We start from the raw sequence: 24,912 nt of genomic DNA, 5'->3' as shown, positions 1-24,912 counted from the left end.
GGTTGTGGTGCTACTTGAGCAAATATGGAAACAAGAAATAAATACTTAATAATGGATTGTGAGGGTAAATACACTATGGGTTTTATAAAAATTCCTCCTGTATAATCTATAGATAACTGTAGATATCTGTAAATCTGATCTTTTATAAGATAAGTATAGATTTTATTCTTAAATATCACTTATTGCCACTTTAGAACTGAATAAAAATTTAAAAATACTTTCTGGGGGGAAAAACTTTTCTGAGACAAAAGACAACTCTGTTAGGTGAAAAAGTTGATTAAAATTGAAATAAAATTTTAGAAAAAAGAGAAAAGGTGAAGAAACTAGTATTTGTGACCTATGTATTAGGTGACTGAGCCTGGTGTTCTACACATTGGTAGGTATGCTCCCTATAATTCTATGACAGCGATTTTCAGTATGTGCTGTGACATACTGTTATAATGCAAGAATTTTTAAAAAATGCAATACCTGACTATTTAGTCAGAGGCACTGGCTTCTCTTCCCTTAGACTGTCAAAAGTTAACAATACCCAACACAAGAGTTTGGTGTAAATGAATCAAAATCATACTTTTTTTTTTCTTGTCAGATTGGCAAAAAACATTTTTTGGTGTGCTGCAGAATTTTAGTAATTAGTTTAAGGTGCTATGAGATTAAAAAGGTTGGAAATTGCTGCTCTATGATATAGGAACTGTTAACATTACAATTTTACAAATGAGGTTGCTAGGAATCAGAGAAGTTAATTACCTTGCCTAAGGTCACACAGTCAGTGAATGGTGGAGTCAGTAAGTTGTAGAGTCAGTAGTGGTGGAGCCTTATTTCTATCTGTGTGCTTTTTGCAAATTGTTTCCCAAAATCATGCATTTATTCTTAAGAACTTAAAGAGTTAATGTCACCTAATTATATAGGTTCTCAACCAAATAAAGGCAGCACATCAATTTGAGAAAAGCAATGTTCTAAGAATCATTAAAGAAATCCTAAGTGTAGGCCCTCCTTTCTTATCTACTTACCAAGTCATGATGCCCTGAAAAATAATTAAAATGGCAAGGACTTAAGAACTTAATGGCAAGCAGTGGTGGGGTGGGATGGGAAATTCAGGTTGGTCTATAGGTTCTTTAATATATGCTATGAACTGAATGTGTCCCCTCCCCCACAATATTCATATATTGAAACCTAACATGCAATGTGATGTTGTTTGGAGTGGCGCCTTTGGGAGATGAGTAAGTCACGAGGGCTCTGAGGTTAGTGCTCTTACAAAAGACGTCCCCAGAGAGCTCTCTCACCTCTTCCAACATGTGAGAAAACAGTGAGAAAGACTGTGGGAACCAGGATGTGGGAACCAGGATGTGGGCTTTCTGCTAGCACCTTAATATTTAAACTTCCCAGCCCCCAGAACTGTGAGAAATACATTTCTGTTGTTTATAAATTACTCAGTTGCGGATATTTTGTTATAGCATCTTGAACCAACTAATATCGTACAACTTTCAGCAAGTCAAATGATTCTATGACTTCATAATCTTAAAAATAACAGATTAACAAATTTATATCATACTAAGAATGTAACCAGAACCCAGATTTCTGAATTTTAAATCCAAAGTATGCTTTTGCTCTATTTATCTCTAAGATTTTGAATCATTGTTTCACTGTTATTTCAGGAGACATATGACATTCTTACCTACAAATGGGGAAAAAAGGTATTATACTAAAAATAAATGTGATGGGACGATGTTTCCCACTTCCTCCCAAATTACTTATTACAATTAAAGATGATACATAAAAATCTTTGTGATACAACATGAAGGCTAATTTTTAAAATTTACTCAATGACTAAAGTAAGTTCAAATAAATATATTTTTTCTTATTCAGGAAAGACAACTTTTAGATTATAAAACTAACCCAATTAAATTTTTAAAAACTTTTTGCCAACATAAACAGCTCTGATTCGGTGGACTATGGAACATACCATATTGAGAAAGGGAGGCAACTCTGGAAGCTCTGATCACTATTAAGATATTACATCCCCACCACTTTAGACCAAGGAAAGAAAAGAAAATATAGAGAGGAAGAAAATTCCCTTTATTTCTTCAACGAAAGTTCTTTTGAAATATGAATTATAGTATTTCTTTATAGGGAAAAAGAAGTAAAAAAGTATGACTATTTCTTAGTTAAAAAACCATAAATAATGTGTTGTTTATAAGTATTTAAGGTGTTCGTAAAATTTTCAAGTCTCAAGTCATCTTACTATCCCAGTTGTAGGATTTATTAATTCAAAAGAAACACATATGAAATCCTTTTGCATCCAAATACCATTGTTTTTTAATTCAACACCAGGGTTTCTAACTAAATTATTACAGTCTATGTTTATTGGCTCTGACTTATAACAACCACCACTGGTTGTTATTATTTTTAACTGTATCTCACGGAGTCAACATTTCACTTACAAAGTATTATTTAAAAATTTTCCAATCTTCCAAATCCAAAAGATAGTACATTTTTCCTAACAGAACATCTGGGGGAAATATACTCAGAAATGGTACCATGTGAAATTAAAATTTGAAAATAATTAGGGTAGGCTAGACGATTTACTAGTGTATATAGAGAATACAGAAAAGCAGAGTTAAATATACAAATTTATTTTAAAATCTACAATGATTTATATTCTAACCTATGCCATTTATAGAATGCTAAGACAATGTCTGAAAATTAAGCATTATTTTGAGTTTCCCAGAGAATACCAATAACTGGTCTGAGTTTTCTCTAACTAAATTGACTGTTAAACCAATAGATTTTAACAAAGATTTGTTAAACACTACCTAATGAGACAAAAATAAAGTTATTTTCTATATTGGGAATTATGACATACTTTAAAAAGCAATACATTGGCTCAAAAACCATACAGACTTTCCATGAACTTTTGTAAAAAGTTATAATTTGATCAATAAAGATATTTAGAACATAGGATTAAAAAAAAGGAAATTTAAAAATGTTCACCTTCAATTTATTTCATAGGTCACTGTTATACCACCTAATAAGATAATTAAAAACATGCAAGCAGCTGGTACTACAGCTAAACAGATTAATGTAATAGTCTGTAGTCATATATGCTGGCAAGGGGCTCGCCTCTTTGCAGAGAAGGTCAGCTGCCCTTGGGAAGGGGAGGGGGTGGTAGTGAGGGAATATTTCTGCTACCATGTGGCCTTGTGCTACAGGCACTTAAACAGCTATTGCAACCTGCTAATCAGCAAACTACTTTTTTTTTCATACCCAGCAGGGGGTCTCTCAGTTTTAATGGTTATATGAGAAATATAGAAAGCTCATGTCATCTGACAGAAAACATTAAAATTGGTCTCCCTAAAAATTACAAGATACAATGCATAAACCAATAATATCTTCTCAATTCTTATTCACTTTCCATTTTATTAAGTCATCTGCAAGTTAGTTAGGATATATACAGTCAAATTTTAACAAAAACATCCAAAAAAGATCTAGCCTCTTATCCAGGCAGCACACAACAATGGTACTGGTGCCTTCGGAGTTAAGTGCAGCTGTACTCTATCTTGAATCAATGAAGCAAAAACCACAAATCCAAAGTAAAGCCTCCCAGCCTATGAAAAACAAATCAATGAACATTAGGCACACAAAGCTGTAGTTAAGCTCCATCAATTTTAAATTTCAAACTTTTTTTTTTCTCAAAATTCCAAAATCCATCTCTGAACTTATACTAATAGCAAAATATTTTCCTTTTATCTTTATTAGTGTATAATTTTGTTATACAAAGGCAATCTAAAACACTGTATGAGAGACTGAGAGTTTCAAGCCTCAGGTTAAGTCTGTCCTTAGCTTTCTGTCTAACAAACAAAAGTTATTTTCCTTTAAGACGTGTTTTTTAAAAATCTCCCTTTTGGCATCTCCATATTAGAGCACTATTAAAAAATTCTACATTACCAAAAAGATAACAATGGTGACAATAATGATGATGACATCGACTGAAAGATAAAACCTGCTATCAGTTATTCAGCATTTAACATGTGACATCAGTCCCATTATCCCATTAACTCCTCATAAATGTGTTATATTGCCCCTATTTTAAAGATGAGGAAAGTGAGGCTAAAAGTTGACCAAAGACTCTAAAGTGTTTGGAGTCAGGATTTGAACTCACTGTGTTTAGGTATTATTAACAAACAAAAAGCCAAAACAGCCCTGGCCAGTGTGGCAGTTGGTTGAGCGTTGTTCCACGCACTGAGAGGTTGCCAGTTCAATTCCCAGTCTGGGCACAAGCCCAGGTTTTGGGCTCAATCTCCAGTAGGAGGCAGCAGATAGAGGCTTCTCACTAATTCATGTTTCTCTCTCTCTCTCCCTTCCCCTTCCTCTCTCTCACTCTAAAATCAATAAAAACATATTTTTTTAAAAAAACATTAAAAACAACAACAATAAGAAAACAAAGACTATGCCCTCTTGAAACTGAAAATCTAGGACCACAATAATAGAAACAAATAATGAAAAATATAGATTTAGGTGACCAATTCAAAAGTTAATAAAACGTTGGCATATGCTATAACAGTGTACACCTGTTGGAGGGTTACGCGTACTAAGGCTACGAAGTTGACAATTTACATGAGGTAAGCATAAAAGAATAATAATAATGCCATGGCTTTGCATGTAGATTTCCCAAAGGCTTTATCTTACACATTTTATCTCAGTCTATAAAACACCTGTGAGCAGGAAGCATCCATTTTATAGATGACAAACTAAGGCTGATCATTATTCTGGACACAAGGACACAAAGCTTGAGTATGCTCACACCAGGCTGACAGCCGACCTGTCAAGCTGTGAGGAAGGCCAGGATTTCTGAGGCAGTTTAAATAATACAAAGGTAAAATTGTTAGGATGTTTGAGAATTGGAATATTCACATTTTCCCAATGACCTATTTCTAGTTAGTTTAAAAGAGCTATGATGGCAGGAGGAAAATCATTTTCATTTACAAAAGTAAATTTTACTGACAATTCTGTTGCCATTTTAGTGTGATTCTGCAACAATTCCTAGGTTTTATCAGTTAACCTTAATATGAAAATATACCCCAGAGCTGTGCTTCCATGAATTCTGCATTTAACCCAAGTGTCAAATTCACAAGTAAGCTCATTATATTGTAAGAGCTACTACCTACTGAGTAGAAAAATATTCATTTCACACCTTAAATACTATAATACTATTTAATAAAAGCACTGGCCTGCCAACTATTAAAAGCTTGTTTTTATACACTGTACCACCTGAGCTTTTTATCTTGCCTTTTTAATTACAACAATAAATTAATATCCTAACATTACAACACTGACAGGCATTGATTAAAAATATATTAGTTAACAACATTAGTATTTATTGTGCAAAGTTGCATTAGGAGTTCATTTTCAAAATACAATTATCATTCAATAAAACTAAGATCCTTTAATATTCAAACTATTCAAGAAGAAAGTAAATTACAAGATAATACTGTGCATTCACATTAACACATTTCTCTTAACTTTATATTATGTCCATTATTTACTATAATTAGCTAAACAATAAATGCAATTGTAAAATATAATTCACCAACAAAATTTATTATATACATATAGATTTTCCTTCCTTTGAAATACATCTTTATTTTCCTTTTGTCTTGGTTATTTTTTATTGTCTTTATATCTAATAATGATATTACCACCATAGATTTCACATGAATTATCATATCAACAGTCCTCAGTTACATGCGAATTCATGAATCTTTAACTATCTTTTATATTCACCTATTTGTTTGGAGTGATCAGCCACAATATGTTCAGATAGAGGATTCTACCTATTATTTAATATGTCAAATTCCAAGTTTATATTAAACTTCAGCACTAAAAGAAGGATTTGGAGAATTCCAACATTTATAAGGTAGGATGGGTACAGTGAAAATATAATAATGACAACACACGAGCTTTACTGCGGTGATAATACCTTCTAGAACACCATGGGAACATAAGCCTTTTGTAGTATCCATGACACTTGAACGATTGATTATTTATACAGACCCCAACTGGTATAAAATAAAGACGTCAAGTGTTTCAATTACCAACTCATTTCTGGAATTCATAAACCAATTGTAAAAACTTTCACATTTACTACATTCTCACTAAGTGCTTCCTGTATACAAGACCATACTTAAGATGTTAAAAGCTTGCCTGGGATCTGAGGAAACAACACAGTTCTAATTAGGGATAAAGAGTATGTATTCAAATAAAAATATAAAGTTCTAAGCATAAATTCCATATTTATTATGTAAAAGAAGGAGTGACAGCTTAATATTCAAATGAGTTTCCACGTGTACAGTGGTGCTTGGGTATATTTTACAGTGTCATTACACAAGTATCAGAACTAATTAACCATAAGGACAGTGTACTCCAATTAAAGTATTTCTTCAACAATCTGCTTTGCTATCTATAATGCCAAAATGCACTATTATTGAATCTGTACTTTTTTCCCTAAAAGTAAACCTAGTTCTTATACCACGCTGGTTCAGTATATAATTTTCAAATATTACTGGAAATACTTTACTCTTCTTTCTAGGTTTCTCTGTTAGGAGGGAACAAATTCCACAAACACTCAAGCAAATTCAAGTTAAAAGGAAAATATTAACAAAAGACTAGATAAGACACATGATTTTCTTAACTGGTAATTCCTTTTTAAAAATCACTAATTGAGACCATAACTTCCCTTTTTGCTGAAAAGCCAAACAGGACATTAACAAACAGTACTTAATGTAACCACGGACTACATTTTATACTCTTAGTTGCTCATAAACAGTACTCTCTGTTTTAGCAGAAAACTTAAACAAAAGAAAGCATTTAGTACTGTAAAAGATATGCTGAAAAAACAAAAACAAAAATGGATTACAATGAAGCTTAACACTGCATGTGCATTCATTCCAATTACCTTAAGATACATTAACAACAGATACATACAATAAGGCCATTTATTCAAGAATTGAGAATGTTGCATTTTTCCATACTCAATAAATCTGCAGAACAATCACATATCATAATACTCTTTATATTTGTCATATTTTTAAAGTACAGGTAGCAGTTCCTTACTACTCTAAGGTTAGAGTCCTGTAAGATTAGGTATTTTGTACATTATCTTATAATATTACATATCTATGTATTCATCACCTACCTATAGGAATTAAAAGTCCCATCAGAATCTAAAGTAGAACTTGTTCTTCTTCCATTTTTATTTGAGTCTCCTGGAAAAAAAATTTAAAAACACTGAAATAATGGAGATTATAAAACTGAATATTTCAGTTGAAAAGCTACTATGTGAGAGCTCTATGCAGTATGTTGGGTCAAAAGGCGTATATTCCCTTATCCCTCCCCCAAATGTCTTTTATAATCAGAGCCCATTAGGCAAAAAATTTATTTTCATGCTAAGATATAAACCAACACCACTGCTTCTAACTTTGATAGGAATTCTGCCAAAGTGATTGCTAACAGGAACAAATGAAGTATGGTAAGGACATTTTCTTATTATGAATCACAAGCAAGCCAATATTTATAAACCATTTAATCATACACTAATGTTTATAAACAAAGGGCAATTTTTGGTTAGTGACCAAGTCACCCTCCCTGATCACTGGTATAGTCAAAAGAGAGCAGGTAGAGAGCAGAACTGAAATGTTTTCCAGCCCCAAGTTCATCCTGTGTAAAAGTATGGTAGTAAGCACAGAAGTAAAACAGAGCAGAACTGGGAGGTGGAAAGCAATAATGAATGCATTCTAGTGGCCTTTATACATCTTAATATTCTTTCCAAAGCTTTAGGTTTTATCTGTGGGCAAAAGTTCAGCACTTTAAAAAGTTTAAAAAAATAACATCAAAAAGTATTTCTGCCTCATGTGGTAATATCAAACATTTAGGAAAAAATAATTTTTCACTCAAACTGGCATATCTATAAAATCAGATTTGGAAAAAATTCATACCGATCAGTTTAAAACTATGGAATAATAATAAATTTGCTAAAGGAGTTAAAAAATTGCTTACCAGTGCCACAATATAAAATACATATTCTTACTGACAGAAATTTAATTTTAATAGTTTAAAATTAAAAATAAATACTGCAAAGTATAGTTTTTATGAAACCAAAGCATACTACTATAAAACATATTTAGTTTTAGAAACAAATTAAAAAGACTAGAATCTGATTACATTTCATACTCCTAATTTCTGTAATGTAACTTTCAAACATCAGGTTATACTCATTTTTATGATATTTAAAGCTTAATAATTTAATGATACATTCAATTTTAATTTATACTTTTAATCCACTTTGAACAACCTAAGGTGCCACTGGAGATCATCACAGTGGTCCTGGTTAAGTCAAATAGTAATTACAGAGCTTTCACTTTAAAGATTAGATTATTTTTAATTATTGAGTATAGTACTTAAGGTACCATACTTATATAATTATGCTACTCATTAAATGGTTATTGAAAGCTAAAATGTAATTTTAATGACAGCTATCTATTTTTCTTTGCACATTTTTCAGTTGACAGATTAGTCAAAAATGTTGCTTCTCTTCAAAATCTTTGTAGCTGCACCCAACTTTCAGGAGGACCAGACTAGACTGAGCCCACTTACTGAACTTTTAACTAATTTTTTTAAAATGTACTTTCAGTTTTCTTTGATTAAACAAAAATCCTAAAATGGATTATAGAACTTGAAAATGTTGACAATTATTATAGAGGAAAATAATCCAAAAAACAGTTAAATGTTTAAGATCAAACCTAGCTGGGTATACTTTGTTAATTCTTTGAAAACATGGGTACTGTAAGATTACTCACTCAACATACTTCATTTCCTTTAAAAAATTAATAGTATTACAATAAATAAATAAAAATTTAAGGAAAATTAGTCTCTGTTTTGCTAAATGAAAATTTCCTACAACACATGTTATTTAACAGCTTGCAGACATTTCCTGTGAAACACTCCATAATCAGAATAGAATAAGTACAGCCTCTACTGAAAAACATGAGCCTTCTTTCACTTTAAAACTAAAGATTATGATTACTTAAATATATAAAATCTCACCAATGGAACGTTTCTTGCCTTCTGCTGATATTTACAGATCAAATATAAAATCCTTCCAATAATTAAGACTTTCGGGTTTTTAAAAAAAGTAGGTTTTCTCATAATACATTACAAAAGTGTTCTTCATTTTATACCTCTTTTGAAATTAATATATCACATTAAATGTAACCTTCAAAGCATGGCAATAAGGGGAAAAGGCAGTTTTTCTCTCTCAAAAACACACCAAATAAGGAGTACAGTTGTTTCTCTAAACAATATTAGAAAAAAGATTTCAGAGTTTGCTATATGAGGAAAAGGCAATCAAGTTTTGAAGGGGGAAAAACTGCTTTGTTCTTTCAATCCTCTAGTTGAAATTAATTATAGCAAATGTTTATGAAAACATCTGTTCCTTACAGTTATAAATTCTTAATTTTAGTATGGACAATTCCAGACTCTTATTTTAGAAGGAAATTGACAATTGAAAGGTTTACCAAAAAACAGACAAATTGTAATTCTGGAAAACTGTATACAGAATGTGCTATATCCTGTAGAGATTTTCGTTTGTTTGAAATACTTGGAGGGGGTTAAAACTGGTAAGTAGGAAAAATCAAAGACAAATAGGAAGGTTCATGTTTCATTTTTAAGCTGATTTACAATAAAAAGTATCTGTAACACATGAAACAACAAATAAGAATTAAAAACAAATATTACTTTACTATCAACCTAATTTTGAGGTAAGTATAATAAACTATTAATTTTATCAGGGATTTTAATAAGCCTAACGCCAATAATCATGGAAAGGTATGTGTAGTGTTCCCTAAAAGTAACAATAGAGGGTGCAAGAGAGTTTCATATAATGTTTTTAGTTGTTCTTGATTCTAGAACTAAGTTATTACCAGATAACAGTAACAGTAAGTGTAACTGTAACAAGGATGCATAGGTTGTTTTCAGAACTAATACTCTCTTTCACACACACACACACACACACACACACACACACACTCACTCACTCACTCACTCTTAAAGTAGTCTTATACAATGACCGTTAAATGATCAAACAAGAAATATTTAAATGTTTTAAGATAACAGACTTCCTTTCATTTTTTTAAAAAGTAACTTAACAATAAAGTAAATTTTTGGCCAGGTGTGGCTCAGCAGTTGAGCTTCGAACTGGGATCCAGGAGATCGGGGTTCAATTCCCAGTCAGGGCACATGCCGGCGTTGCAGGCTCAATCAATGACTCTCTCATCATTGATGTTTCTATCTCTCTCTCCCTCCCTCTCCTTTCCTCTCTCTGAAACCAATAAAGATATATTAAAAAAAAACAAAAAACAATTGTGATTTTAAAGGTATTTCAATATTTAACATAAACAAATCAATAAAATAATCTGGATTTATTAACTGAATAAATTTTAAATAAATGCATAAACTATATAACATATATATTGTTACTGTATAAGTAATAAACATTGTTCAACATTATATATTTATAGGGATAGTTCATCACTTAGTTGGGACCATTACAGTTTGAAATTTATATAACACATTTATTTCTCATTAGTTGTTAAGTTTGTAAAATGAGTTCATGACATTCACAATTAAAATAAGGTGCCTGATTTGAAAAAATGCTTGTAGTTATATTGTTTCATATGAAGATACAAAGAGCATAGTATTTTCCACTGGTAATTTATAATATACATGTATCTAACTTATTAAGCCAATAATACCTATAATGGTGACTTATATTTCAAAACATGAAAATCGAATTCCAGGCTCCTTTTTAGCACTTACTGCAGTCATATTTAGTGAAGGGCATTTATAGTATCTATCTGTGCACTGCTGAGATCACACTAAACGAAAGTTTACAATAGGTTCTATGGTGCTTTTTATGCACAAATATCTGCTTTATGAAGGGAGAACCAGAGATTTTAAGCTTGGTTAGGTTAAAAAGAACCAGAATAATGTTGTGAATAAGCCCATGTACTCAATCCTGTCTTCAGTGTACATCTAAAAAGCATCAAGTTTTAAAGTATCACATCACACTAGGTATGAATTCTGATAACTATTACAGAATAAGAAAGGGTTTATCTCTGAATTGTAAGAGAACTGTCACCGTGTATGTGCAATAAACATTTAATGGTAAGAGGAGAAAAAATGATCTGCTTCACACTTACTGAGAAGAAAGCTATGGATAGCCACATTTTAGTTGTGATAGGATAAGATGGTATAAATATTAGTGTAAGGACCAATGAAACCTTTTATGTCTTTTAAATGAATTAGCATTACTACTGAAATGTTTTACTTACATTTACAATCCCATCTTAAGTAATCACATGGTGAAGGCAAAGCATAAGACTTGGCATCATTTATGAAGACAGCCGCCATACTAAAGGTATCCCCTCATTTCAGGAATCGGGTAAACAACAGTCTCTCTAGGCTAATTATTTATGCTAAAATCCAGTACCACTCAGTAGGTCTAAGAGCCAGTGCTCAAGTAAATACAGAAAATTTGTGTATTTAGTAATTTTCCATTTTCTCTGTTACTGTCAATTTATCTACATTCTAATGATTTAATGGTTTTATTTAGTTCTCTATGTAATATTTTCAAATTATTTTTTAGATAATGAAAACTCAGAGGTAAAACAGAAATGCACAGAAACTATTTTAAATAATTTCCAAGTGGACAATTTTAATTTAATAAGATAAAATTTTTGTTATTCCTATTAAAACATTAATAGAGCTATTTTAAAAAGAAAGCAGTTACATCAACAGAATGGTGGAATATACAACTTCAAATCATCCTCCCTTGGAAACACTGAAAGCAAGCATTGAAAACAACTTTGAAACAACTCTGGAAAATAGTCAAAGATTTGCAAAAACACAAATGAGCAATGAATCAAGAAAGGCAGCTTGAACGCTTTGTGGCATTTCTACTTGTCCTTGCTGTATCCCCTCCCCGGAGCAGCAGCAGTTTTGAAAAGGAAACCAGTTCCCAGCATGGAAACCTAGTACCTGGAGGTCCCAGAGGCAGCAGAACAGATCATACTTCTAAATAACTATGCAAATCTGTTCTAACTTGAAGGACTGAAACAAGATACTCATCTCTTTTCAGCGATCTCAAAAAGAGAAGTGGTGGGCAGCGCTTGCCAACACACTGTAAGCCAAACAAACTAAAACCCAGCAAATTCAGAAGACTGGGGCAAAGATTACAACTGAAACATAAAATAGACCACCTAAGGCCTGGGAGCAGAAGCTTATGAGAATTTCTTTGGGAAATTAGGACATTCAAAACCACCTAGGTACACAGGGGAAAGTGGAAGGCCCTGCACATGCCCAGGAGAAGCTGCATGATCAGAAAGAAACTGAGAAGACCTTAAGCTTCCAAGTTAAGTTGATCTCTAGGATGAGCGCAAGCCTAGCTAACAAAGGACTGTCATAGCACAGAGCCAATCTGCAAAAACAAATAAACGTCTATTTTTATTATTTTTTAAAATTTTATTTTTGTTTAAAATATTGCAGATGTCCCTTTTTCTTCCCAATGACCCATTCCACCCCATCCCATCCCCCTCCCCAGCCCCTCCCCCCACCACTGTCCATGTCCTTAGGTTGTGCATATATGCACATAAATTATTTGGTTACTCTCTCCCCTTCCACCCACCCGCCCTCCTCTATCCCTCTGACATTCGTCAGTCTGATCTATGCTTCCATGTCATTGAATGTATTCTCTTCATCAGTTTATTAAGTTCTTTAGATTCCACACTGAACATTTATTTTTTGTTTTGCTTTTGTTGTTGTTTTAGATCCTGGCATTCAAGGAAATCTCTGCCAAAACCCTAGCAGAATATAAACTAAGAAATAAAAACGACAATGACTACGTATGTCAAGAACTAGGTATTTGCAAAAATAGGTATTTGCAAAAATAGTTCAAGAAAGTCACTAGATACATGCACTAAAACAGTTTAAGAATATAAAAAATAGAAAACCCTGGGGGATGGGAGAATCTGATATCCAGAGTTACCAATTTATAATATTCTAGTATCCAGTTGTCAACAAAAAAATCAAAAGGATACAAAGAAACAGAAAGCATGACTCATTTAAGGAACAAAAATAGACAGAAACTATCCCTGAGGAATCTAGAAATTAGATTTACTAAATAAAGATTTTAAAACAACTTTCTTGATGCTTAAAGAACAAACAAACAACAACAACAAAACCATGGATAAAGATGGAAAGAAAACAAGTAAACAGTGAATGAACAAAATAAGAATATCAATAAAAAGACAGAAATAACGAAAGGGAAAAAAACAATTTTTGGATCTGAAAAATACAGTAACTGAAATAAAAATTCACTAGAGGAGTTCAACAATACATGTTAGCAGGCAGAAGACAGAAACAGCAAACTTTAAGACTGGACACTTGAAATGATCAAGTCTGAGGAGTTAAAAGGGAAAAAAAATAAAGAAAAGCGTAACAGAGCCTATGAGACCTGTGTGACAACATCAAGCACATCAACATAGGCATTATGACAGCCTGATAGAGAAGAGTTCACTTAAAAAATAATAATACTTTAGAGCACAGTTTATCAATAACTCACAGTTATATGTATTTAAGAACAATGTGAAGGCATGCGTAAATAAGTAAGAAGAGCTGCCCACAGGTAACAGATGAGTGAAGGCACAGTGACTTAGGAAAAAAAGTATTCCTTGCCAAACTGACCTATAAGTTTATAGCAAACAGCAGTCAAATACCAGATTTTAAAAATCTAGCTGAATATATCAGATTATATTATGTAACAAGAATATATTATATGGGGGTAGCTTTCATGGAAATAGCTAGAGGTACAGATATGAAATAAACCACACAACCTTTCATGTGTCTATTTCATGTCTGTACCTCTAGCTCTCTGGTGCTACGTACTCAGTCTTAAATACAAAAGATGAAATTTTCAGTACATCGAATTTTACTGGAGTCAGATACCTCAAGCCAGTTCTGTTCATTTAATAAATTAAAGTGTTTATGCCAATTAATAGATGTGTTATGTGGAATCAAAAACAAAATCTGAGGAAGATCAGATATTTGTGGGAGTCTAAACCACTGCAGTCTCTACATCTAAGAAATCCTACCTGAGAAATCAAGATTTCAGAACATAAATCGATAAGGAAAATACCACAGTAAAAGTGGGTTAGAAGACTCATTTTAATGACTTCAATTTTTTCAAACTTCATCCTTCCACACATCTTTGGAGATAACTTCTGAGAACATTATGGTTTTCTGAAATAACTGTAGCTAATGCTCAAATGGTTATTACCAATACCTACTTCTTTCCATTTCCAGCTAACCCTCCTTCTCACAGATTAAGTTATTCTCTAGGTATGTTATATTATAGCCAAGTTCTTGATCATGTCAGTCATTTTGCCTCTCTAATAACTACTTCTACTATGTTATCTATTTTACAGAGATTTTATAATTTGATTCTCAAAAGGTAATGTTTTCCAAATTTTTCAGTTCTTCGTATGTATGCCCCACTATTGTTCATTTTAATATATATTCTGAAAGGGTGAAAGATGACAGATTGTTCAAATATCACTTGAATATCAAACTCACAGGGTGACGCAAGTTTTTTAAAAGATACATAGAAATGTTGGTGATCATACAACAATAAATATTAGCTTCAATATAATAGTGGGTTAGGGAGAATATTATACCAGCACATGCATGATTCAATCTTTTGATTAAAAAAGCACTATACTTAGAGTTATAAAAAGCTCAGAAAACTGGAGACATAAATGCAGTCTAGGACAGATTATTCAGACTAATATACAAGTCTTGGCATGAATAATAAGAGAACTGTGGTTGATCCACAGAACAGTTGGATTATGAACCAGAATATGCAAATCAGGTAACTATTTATGATAATTATTAAAATGTTAACTTGCAAATACAGCACAGAAAATAACATCCCACAGTAGGTTGATTCAAGTACAGTATAGGACGAGGCAGTATAATTAGAAATATATGTAGTTTATGGTATGTATTACTTTCAGGCATGTTAATACAAAAGCAATAATGTGTAAGCGCAATTTAACTTCATTTTAAGTTAAGATAACTGTTCATGTTCTCTTTATACACACGCACACATTCATGCATATACAAATACACAGTGCCTGGTTGAAAGTCTCCTTGCCTTAGATTTCCAGTAGGTTTTGTTAATATGTTCTTTTTTATTTACTATGGGCTTCTGTCAAATCCAAGACTTAGAAGTTTTCCCTCTTTCACCTCTATATCTGATAGTTACTAAGTTGTGCTGAGTTATTATCCACAATACTTTGAAGCTACTTACATTGTCTTCATTTGCAAAACAACCACACTCCTTTCCCAGGCTTCCAAACCTAATGTATGGACTCCTACTTTGCAGAAGATTCAGTATCTGCTTCCATTTTCTTCCTCAGTAATTCTAAAAATAACTACCAGAATAATCTTCATATAAATAATCATGCTTATAAGGGCTTGCAATGCTTTGTATGTGTGCATGTATATGTTCTGTCTGATCAGATTACAAATTCAAGTCTAAACTCCCATCCATAGACTCAAAGGTCCTTGATAGAAGCTGGTCTCCTATCTTCCCAAACCAGTGAGACTGGTTCTCATCACATCCATCACCTCATTTTATACAGTCCTTTCAATTTGTCCTATCTATGCATTAAATTTCTTCTTTATTAATTCTGTTCTTTACTGCTTCTAACAGGTATTTCAATCCTTATAATTTTTTCCAGCTCTTTTTATCTTTTCCTATGTCTTAGCCATATATCTTTTCTTCTTAATTTTTAACATCTTTTATACTTTCTTTCAAAAGAACATTTCTTTTAAATAAAGACAGGATTAGTATGCTTATTGAAAATACTAAGCATATTTTAATAAAATTTACTTCCCTTTCCAAGACTTAAAGTGAGTAAAGTTAGTTACTTACCCTGCTCATAAATTTTAAGGGGACACCAAAACTCAGTAAGAAAAAATATTTTAATATTTTTAAATGACATCATGTAAAAAAAAATGATTAACAAAATATCAAAATATCAGGATTAGTATGCTTATTGAAAATACTAAGCATATTTTAATAAAATTTACTTCCCTTTCCGAGATTTAAATCTTTTCTACGAATATGTCTTTACTTAGTCCTGCAAGCGCAATGCTCCCCTTATTTTTTCTAATGAATCTTCTGGTCTTTGTTTGATTATTTCCTCATTCTTCAAGAAGTCAGCTCTGTACTTTCTTAATAAATGGGAAAAAAGGGGATGTGGTAAATGAATTTCCTTGGTTTCCTTCATTATCCATATATTGATATTTAAATCTTGCAGATCTTAACAACCTTGGCCAAATTTCTAATATTAGCTGTCATTTGCTTATGATGGTTCTAAAGAACAAAGCTCACCTGGGCTCCACTGCTTCCTGTCTACATAAAATAATAACAAATCCTGAATAAACTGAAGCATTACCTTCTCTTTAAAGACACAGCGATAAAAATGCAATGCCAGACTGCATTGATCCCATGGTTCTACCACTTTCCTGCTGTTAATTTTCCTATTGCCAATTGCAATGTACCATAACCTATCTTCTTCTACCCTGGCCATGTTACATTATCAGGAACTTCACTGCTGAATAAAGCAAGGCACTAATAGGTGAGTAATTGGTAGTAGTAAGAGGTCAGCATGGTCATGAAGTGGTCTTGTCACAAAGCAACTCCTTCAGAGCAAAAAAGTACTTCTTTCCTTGAAGTTCTGGTATCTCAAAGGTATAAGCATACAGTAGAATTAAAAAGCAACTCTAAACAAAAAATTTTTTAAATTCCTACCATTATTCTGTCTTACCCTGCTGCCATTCTGCTTTCAAATCCCATTTGCATTGTGGTTTATAGAAAATCCTCCTGTTGTCAGGCAGATTATTGATAAATATTCTGGGTTCCAACAATGCTTAATTTTGTGTCTCTATTTCTATAACATTTTAAAAAATTTTTTATTTATTCATTTGAAAGAGAGGGAGGGAGGGAGGGAGGGAGGGAGGGAAGGATAGACAGATTTGTTGTTCCACTTAATTATGCATTCACTGGTTGATTCCTGTATGTGGCTTGACTGGGGATCAAACCCTCAATCTCGGCATATTGGGCCAATGCTCTAAACCAAATGAGCTACCTAGCCAGGGCTATAAGTATTTTGTCGGTAGCATAAGACAGCATGGACTGGGTATCAAAAGCTGGTCCAATCCTTAACTTGTTGGTCCCTTTTTACCTACTTCAGGTTCTACAGCACTGGATACTGTGGCCCATTATCTCGAGTTCACATTCTCAAAGGTCCTATGTTCTGACTTCTTTGATCACCCACTATGCTCTCTAAATCAATCATCAACCCTGGGAGATGCCACTGTTTCTTGAACAAATTACGCCTGGGTTAGGGTGAAGGTAGGGAGTAAAGTTAGTGACTTACCCTGCTCATAAATTTTAAGGGGATCCCAAAACTCAGTAAGATAAAAATATTGTAATATTTTTAAATGACATCATGTAAAAAATGATTAACAAAATATCAAAAAAATTTTTTTTAAAAAATATATCTTTATTGATTTCAGAGAGAGGAAAGGAGAGGGAGAGAGAGAGATAGAAACATCAATGATGAGAGGGTCACTTATCCGCTGCCCAGCCCGCAACCTGGGCATGTGCCCTGACCGGCAATCGAACCCCGATCGCCTGGATCCTAAGTCGACGCTTAACCACTGAGCCACACCCGGCCAGGCTCAAAATTTTAAATCAAGACAGGATCAGTAACAATGCTATCCCAAGACACATGGAAGACCAAAATGAAGGAGAAATCAGTAATATGATTACTTGCCTCATCCTAGTTTCGGTCTTGAAACAAATATTTGAGCAACTCTAAGTACCTTCCAGCCACTAAGCTCAGCTCTGGTGTCTGCAGAAGCAGAACAGATGCCTGCTGATGGCATCCACATGACTCATGTAATCCTGTCTCAACTGTATCCTCTCTTCTTAGCTCTCAGTGATTTCATTATTAATTTTATTCACACTTTGTTTCTCTTTATCTGTACTTGCCTTCCTTACTCCTAGTAAATAAACTAAAATCAAGGTCATCAAGACAAAATTTTACTGGTTTCCCCAACTGACTGCTCCACTCCAACACAAGAAGCCACTGTATACTTCTCACTGCTCAACATTCCTCTGAAGATTCACCCACATTCTTTTATTTCTCTCATATTTCAGAGAAAGAGGGTTCTGTCTAGATTACCAGGTGTGTTATTCTCTCCCTTCTCCTCTACTGGGACCTTATTCTAAAAGGACTTCTTTCTGGGTCAACTTCAACTCCTTCCTCGTGGCTGCCTCCTCTTCCTTTCAAGAGAAACTGCACCCCAGAGGCTGTAAAATCCTTTCTAGACCTAAAACATTCTTTCTCTAACCTTATTTCAAGGGCTTCACTGCTTCTTAAAACAGTGATGCACAAACACTGCTTCCAGGCTCTCACTGCTCGTACATCTGCATTCATGGTGTCTGTCCCCAGCATCTGCTTGAAAGGCCACAAAAATCGCCTTGCACAGCTTCCTGACTGTCCTTCTTCACCTACGATCACTCTCATCTCCACCCTTCTTCCATTACAGTACTATGTCCCCTCTTCACAGCCTCGTCACCTCACAGCCAACTGAATAGGCTCTTAACTGGTGGCTTAGCCTGCCAGCTAATTTGCTCGATTCCATCCCTGTTTTACCATTCATTCTGCACTGTGCCACTCGTTAGTCCCGTGTCTTGTAGCCAACACCAACAGAAAATCTCTGCTCTGCCCAACCCTAGATCCACTCAAACCTTTTTCAACACGCCATACAACTCTTTCTGCCATTTTTAATTTTACCACTCTCTACATTTTGGATGTTCCTCCCATCCCTTCCTAGTAAAACTGTAGCCATATAAAAGTACATTTTAAGTGAAATCTTTATTTTTCTCACTATATTATAAATTTCTTGAACCTAGGGGTACTCTCATTCATCTTAGTGTTTCCAGCACCTAACAAACAAACCATGAACCCACTTTAATACTGCAAACTACTTTCTTTAGAAAAACCTACACTATATGGTAAATAACCTGGTTTTCTTTAACATATCAATAGATACTATCAAAATTATAACAATGAGAAGAAAAGAAATTTTCAAGCAAGCAAAGCCAAACTGTGATTCCTCCTGAACAAGTCTAGATTAGGGGTCTAGAAATGATAGCTTTTTATATGGCCTATGAGCTAGGAATGGTTTCCATACTTTAAAATATTTCTTTAAAAGAAATCAAAAGGAAGCTATTTTGTGACACATGAAAACTAAATGAAATTCAAATTTTAGTTATCATAAATCACACTGTACTGGAACACAGCTATACCCATTCACTTACATGTTTCCTGTGGCTACTTTGTGCTATAAGGACAGAGTTCAGTAGTTACTACAGACCATATGCCTACCATGCCTAAAACACTTATTATCTGGCTCTTTACAAAAAAAAATAAGTGTCCACTCCTGGTCTAGATCAGCAAAGCAGGGCCTAAGGAAGCTGACCAGCAGAAAGCAAGGGTGCTGCACAATACACAGAAAAGGCTGCATCTGGCCAGAGCGAAGAACACTCCTCCAACATCAAACGGGCAGTACTCTCTGAGGGGTAAAATGCTATAAGGAATCATCTCACTAGTTGACAAAAAGCAACCAGCTGAGGAATATAATTTGATTGTTCACTTTTAAATCATACCTCAGAAAAAGAAACTGACTCACTCCGCTCTCCACGCCTCAAACAGACACACTCATTTTCAATTTATGCACTTCATAAACATGGATAAACTGATACCCAGCCTCCTGCTGTGGCAAACAAGAATATATATCTTGCCCTCCAAATATATCATATGGTTACATTATCATAAACTGAGAAATATTTCAAGAAGCAATGGCTCCTACTGTGTAACTATTCAGAATAAGAAGAACTCACTGTCAAATATACCCAAATTCAGATCTTTGTTTCTGGCAGGCACTTTCTAGTGTACATTTGGTAAATGCCAAACAAAGTCAATAAAGCAAGGTAATCCCTGGAGGAACATATTTGTAGCCAATTCCTTCTGGTTGGTCCATTAGGAGGTAATGGTATTTCAACTCAGATGTTGTGTAAACCTGAGCTGCATCACTACAGACAACTGTCTGTATCTGTTGCCTCAGATACAGACAACTGATTACACACTCTCTTCCTATTTTCCAGATCCTTGTTATGTTTTGTGACACAAAACTATGTGGTATCAACACAGTACTTTCTCACATGGACTGCTTTTTGAAAAATATTTTGGCTGTCTAGACGCATCCCTCTAGTCCACATCAAGGGAAGAGCAGGACCCAGTGAGAGCACAAGTTAGTAATCTCCTATCATGATGAGATGCTACTGCCTTGCTGTAAGCATGCTTGCTCGCTAAGAAATCTGAGTCAGTTCATTCAGTAAAAACTTAGTGAACTTCTGCTATGTGCCTAGGGGAATTCAGGAATGAAACACACAGCCTCTGCTTTCAAAGAACAGTTTAGTTGGGAAAACAGATGAATAAACCATATATAAAGAATATCTACACAACGCCAAAGTGTAAGAAAACTCATCTAAAGCAATGTGCAGGCCAACTTTTTTAAAAACTACCTCATTTCCTTTTCTCTCCTCTGCTTGCTTACTTCCTCTTTTCTCCTAACTCCAGGAAACAGCGGGCAATTTAGATACGTAGTTTATAGGCTCACAGTATACTGTGGGCTGGCAGATCGTGATCAAATACACAGACTAGCCATTATTTCCTTTAAGGATTCGTTTTTCTCTCTGGATCTAAACAGGCCGCTCGACAAGAGAGTCCTATAGAAATAAAGGGTCCTAGATTTCACAGGCTTTAGGTCCTTTCCTCAGAATTGTAATTGTTTTAGGAATTATATCCTTAGTTCTGTTTTTTTGTGTGTGTGTTTTGTTTTGTTTTAAATATGTCTTTATTGGTTTCAGAGAGAGGAAAGGAGAGGGAGAGAGAGAGAAAGAAACATCAATGATGAGAGAGTCATTGATCGAGCCCACAACCCAGGCATGTGCCCTGAATGGGAATCAAACCCCGACCGCCTGGATCCTAGGTTGACACTCAACCGCTGAGCTACGCCCGGCCAGGCCTTAGTTCTGTTTTGTATTTCTATCAAAGGTGACTAAAACAGTTCATCTTCAACAGGAATAGTTAAGTTACTGAATAATACCAGGATTGGAAATTTTATCACAAAAGAATTTAAAAGTTTATAATGAAAACATGATCTGAGGAAGACTGAGTTTTAGAAGTGAATTTTTAAAAGCCCCAATAAATATTTTGTATTTTCTAAAATAAAGCAATAATACTAATAAAAATATAAGCTGTTTTATTCATATTAAGTATTAATAATGGGTATGACACAATTAATTGCCATATATCCACTCTTGTTTTGTAAAAACCCATTAGGGTTTTTAAATTTTAATGAGATCATTATAAATACTTTGCTTTGCTGCAGATAAAATGCACACTAAGAAGTATGTTTTGTTGTTCTTACTCTGGGTTTGACTCTTCATCCAACTGTTTAGTGCCTTTCTGATTTTATCAAGTTGGATGTGGACCACCCAGTTAGGGCCCAGCTTCCACCAGCCCTTAGCCAATCCTCTGCCCCCTCTCTTGAATTCGGGGAGCAGTTACAAGGTCCAGGTTCATCCTGGGCTGCATGACAAACAACCTGTCTGCCTCCTGCTCTGCCTCATTCTTCAGGATACAGATACTAAAAGCACAATTACTCAAAACTCTCAAATGAATAATAATTAGCAAGACTTTATAAATACTTACACTTTTTCTTTAAAAATATATTTATCAATAATCTTTACCTAAGACCAATGGTTATTACATAAGAGTCAATGTGATTAATTCCTTTTGAAGTTAATACCAAAAAATACTTTCTTAGAAATGGTGCCTTTTCTGTGCTTAAAGGAGGAGAATTATGTAACATACAGAGTGAAACTGTTGTCCTGGCCAGGAACCTAAGGCTGTGTCTGGTGTGTTTCACTCCTCTCATTACAAATAATCATTTAGTGCTACGTGCTGTGGTGCTGGGGATTCCGAGAGCACAAAACCAACAAGGGACTTGTTTAAAATTATCTTTTTAAATGATTTTCAAAATACAATTTCTTCCCTTTCTATAAAATCTTGGTTCTAAGTGATGAGACATTTTAGTAAGTAAGACAGTTTTACTCCTAAGCTAACCCAGAAAAGGTACTTAGAGCCAAAATTCACTTTTGTGAATTATTCTGAAAATTAAAATTCCCATTTCCAAGAGAATTTGTATAGGAATATATGCTATGAAGTCTTTAAAAATAAGTTAGCAACTTGGAAAACAAAACTACCAACTTGTAATTATCAGAATCCCTATCCCAGTCAATCATGCATTTAAACATGTATTCCTGAAGATGGTTTCATTACCTAGCACCAGATCACTGCGATAGAACATTCTGATTGTGTAGCTCTGTGTTCATATAAGCACTGAGCCTAACAGAGTCCTAGAAGCACCTGCAGGGCTCTGCCTTTACCTGAATGTGTATACACAAGCACACAGCTTCAACTAGAAACCTTCGCTTCCCCACAGCAGCAAGTAGCATAAATTCAGCCCAGAGTTTTCAGCTCATTTAGGATAGGAAATTCCCCTTGCTGCCCTCGTCCACTCATGTAGTCTTTAGTCTTCCAGACAACTGCCTTTCCATATTCTATAGGACTCACTTGCTTGGATAGCTTGGTCCTTCGTAACTTTGCTGCAGTGTTTCTCAGCAGTACAGCTGTGGGCTTTTGGAGCAAGATACTTCTGCACTATGTGCACTGCAAAGCCTTTAACAGTTACCTACGAAATGCCAGTGGAGTTTACTTACGTACCATGGCAAACCCTCTAACATCACACCATACACTCACTCTCTCTCTCTCTCTCTCTCTCTCTCTCTCTCTCCCTCTCTCTCTCTCTCTCTCTCTCTCGCTCTAAGTGCTTCCAAACGTTTGGGTGGTGGGAGAGGGAAGAGGAAAAGGGTAATGAGTAAAGAATGTAAACTCCATGGAGGCAAGGATCTTTTTTTGTTCATTGATATAAACCATGCACCTAGAACACAGCTGCAGAACTCAGAAGGCCTAATAGTCATATGAACAACCCTGATCTTTAAAATGATGGGTGCAAGCTGTAGAGAACTGAGTAGTGCTTTACCAACCCAAAAACATGATTCCTCTGAAACCACAGGCTGTTTCGTGGTATTAAACTAATGCTGCTTCTTACTCACTAGTTGATTACAACAGAAGACAGGGAAGCTCTTTTCTTACAGATGTGGGCACTAACTGATCCCATAATGCCTTTAGCTAGCAAATCTCTAAACTCTCCACAGCAATAACACTTAAGACTCTGCACCAGGAAATCCAAAGCCATATTTCTCCTTCCATTTATCTGGAATGACTTGAGCCTTAAGGAGGGGATTAATAGTTCCCATAGTCATGCAGTGGCTGAGAGGAATCAGCACACTACTGGAGACCCCTAGTATCCAATTAGTGTTTAAGTATGTGTTTGCTTTCTAATACAGCTACATAATGGTTTATGAATACTGACTTGAAAGGGCCAGAAAAGTGCATGTATCAAGAACTGAAAAAATTATTAAAAACATACATTTGAATAAAAGCAGTAGTATATGATTAAGAAACAGTACTCTCATTATTAGAAGCTAAATAATAGAAAGAGAATATGAAGTGTATTAAGAGAGTCCAAGTTACTGCTATGTCACACCTTTATTTCCTAAAGAAATGTCCTATAACCATACATTGTTTTACAATGTAAAAAACGAGATTTCCTAAAGATTCTTAGCCCACATCTAGCCCCAGATGCATAGCCACTCACTCACACGTTTCACCATTTATTGTATGTGAGGACCATCCAGCTTCTAGACAATTCAATTAATCTTACAACTGACGTACAAAAAAACCCAACAAAAACAACAACAAAAAACACAGATGTGGCATTAAGATTTACAAAGTTATTGAAACTTTTTAACAAGTAAAACGCATCTTTACTTAGCTACACCAGAATGAGGAATAAAGGGGTTTACATATGTTCCAATTCTAAACCTATCAATCAAACCCATGTTATTCCTTTGGGAGCTTATTTACATGCATATTTATCAGCCTCACATGCTAATTCCCTGCTGTTTTATGCCTGTGAGGCATGTTTATGAGTCATAATTGTTGATCTCATTTGATGTATTTCACTGAAGGAAGACATTTTTCAGTTATGTGGCCTAATGTCAATGAGTTACGATGACCTGATCTTCCCAATGCAACTTGCTCTTTAATTTTTATTAGGACATAACTTACTGTACAGAAAAAGGGCACTAAAATGAAAGAAGAACTGTTTTATATGAAGAATTTAGTTAATCATCTCATTTTTGATCCACTTCACCCTCAAATTCAGTCTCAAATGTGGCTGTAAAACTGTGTCACTCATTCACTCAGTTTCTCACACCTGTGTACTGAACCTGAGCTTCACAACCTGCACTTAGTCTAACTTTCAGAACCCTCCTCCAGTTCACACTAAAACATGTTTTAATTCAGGAATCTATTACAATATTCCTTTACTATCATTTCCCCTCAAACATGATTCAGTGACTTTTTTCACTGTACTACAAAACTTGACTAGCCAAGCAATATATTTTCTTCAGTTCACTTAAAATGTTACTTATGGCAGGGAGTCTAAAATAGGTAAACTGGGTAATGAGTAATT

The 24,912-nt window shown here is 34.3% G+C and overlaps 1 protein-coding gene across 1 annotated transcript in view; it reads right to left on the bottom strand.

Moving 5' to 3' along the window:
• The window catches only part of TBC1D5 (TBC1 domain family member 5), a 362,705-nt gene that overhangs the window by 186,012 nt on the left and 151,781 nt on the right, over positions 1-24,912 (bottom strand). Inside the window, exon 5 of the mRNA XM_087824924.1 lies at positions 7,190-7,259. Coding sequence (XP_087681050.1) covers positions 7,190-7,259 — 70 coding nt within the window. The remainder of the gene's footprint in view (positions 1-7,189; positions 7,260-24,912) is intronic.

Source organism: Miniopterus natalensis, chromosome 15 (assembly GCF_054644295.1).
Source record: "Miniopterus natalensis isolate mMinNat1 chromosome 15, mMinNat1.hap1, whole genome shotgun sequence".
NCBI classification, from domain to species: Eukaryota; Metazoa; Chordata; class Mammalia; order Chiroptera; family Miniopteridae; genus Miniopterus; species Miniopterus natalensis.
Note: the sequence above shows the minus strand (reverse complement) of the source record. Positions and strands in the feature narration are given on the sequence as shown.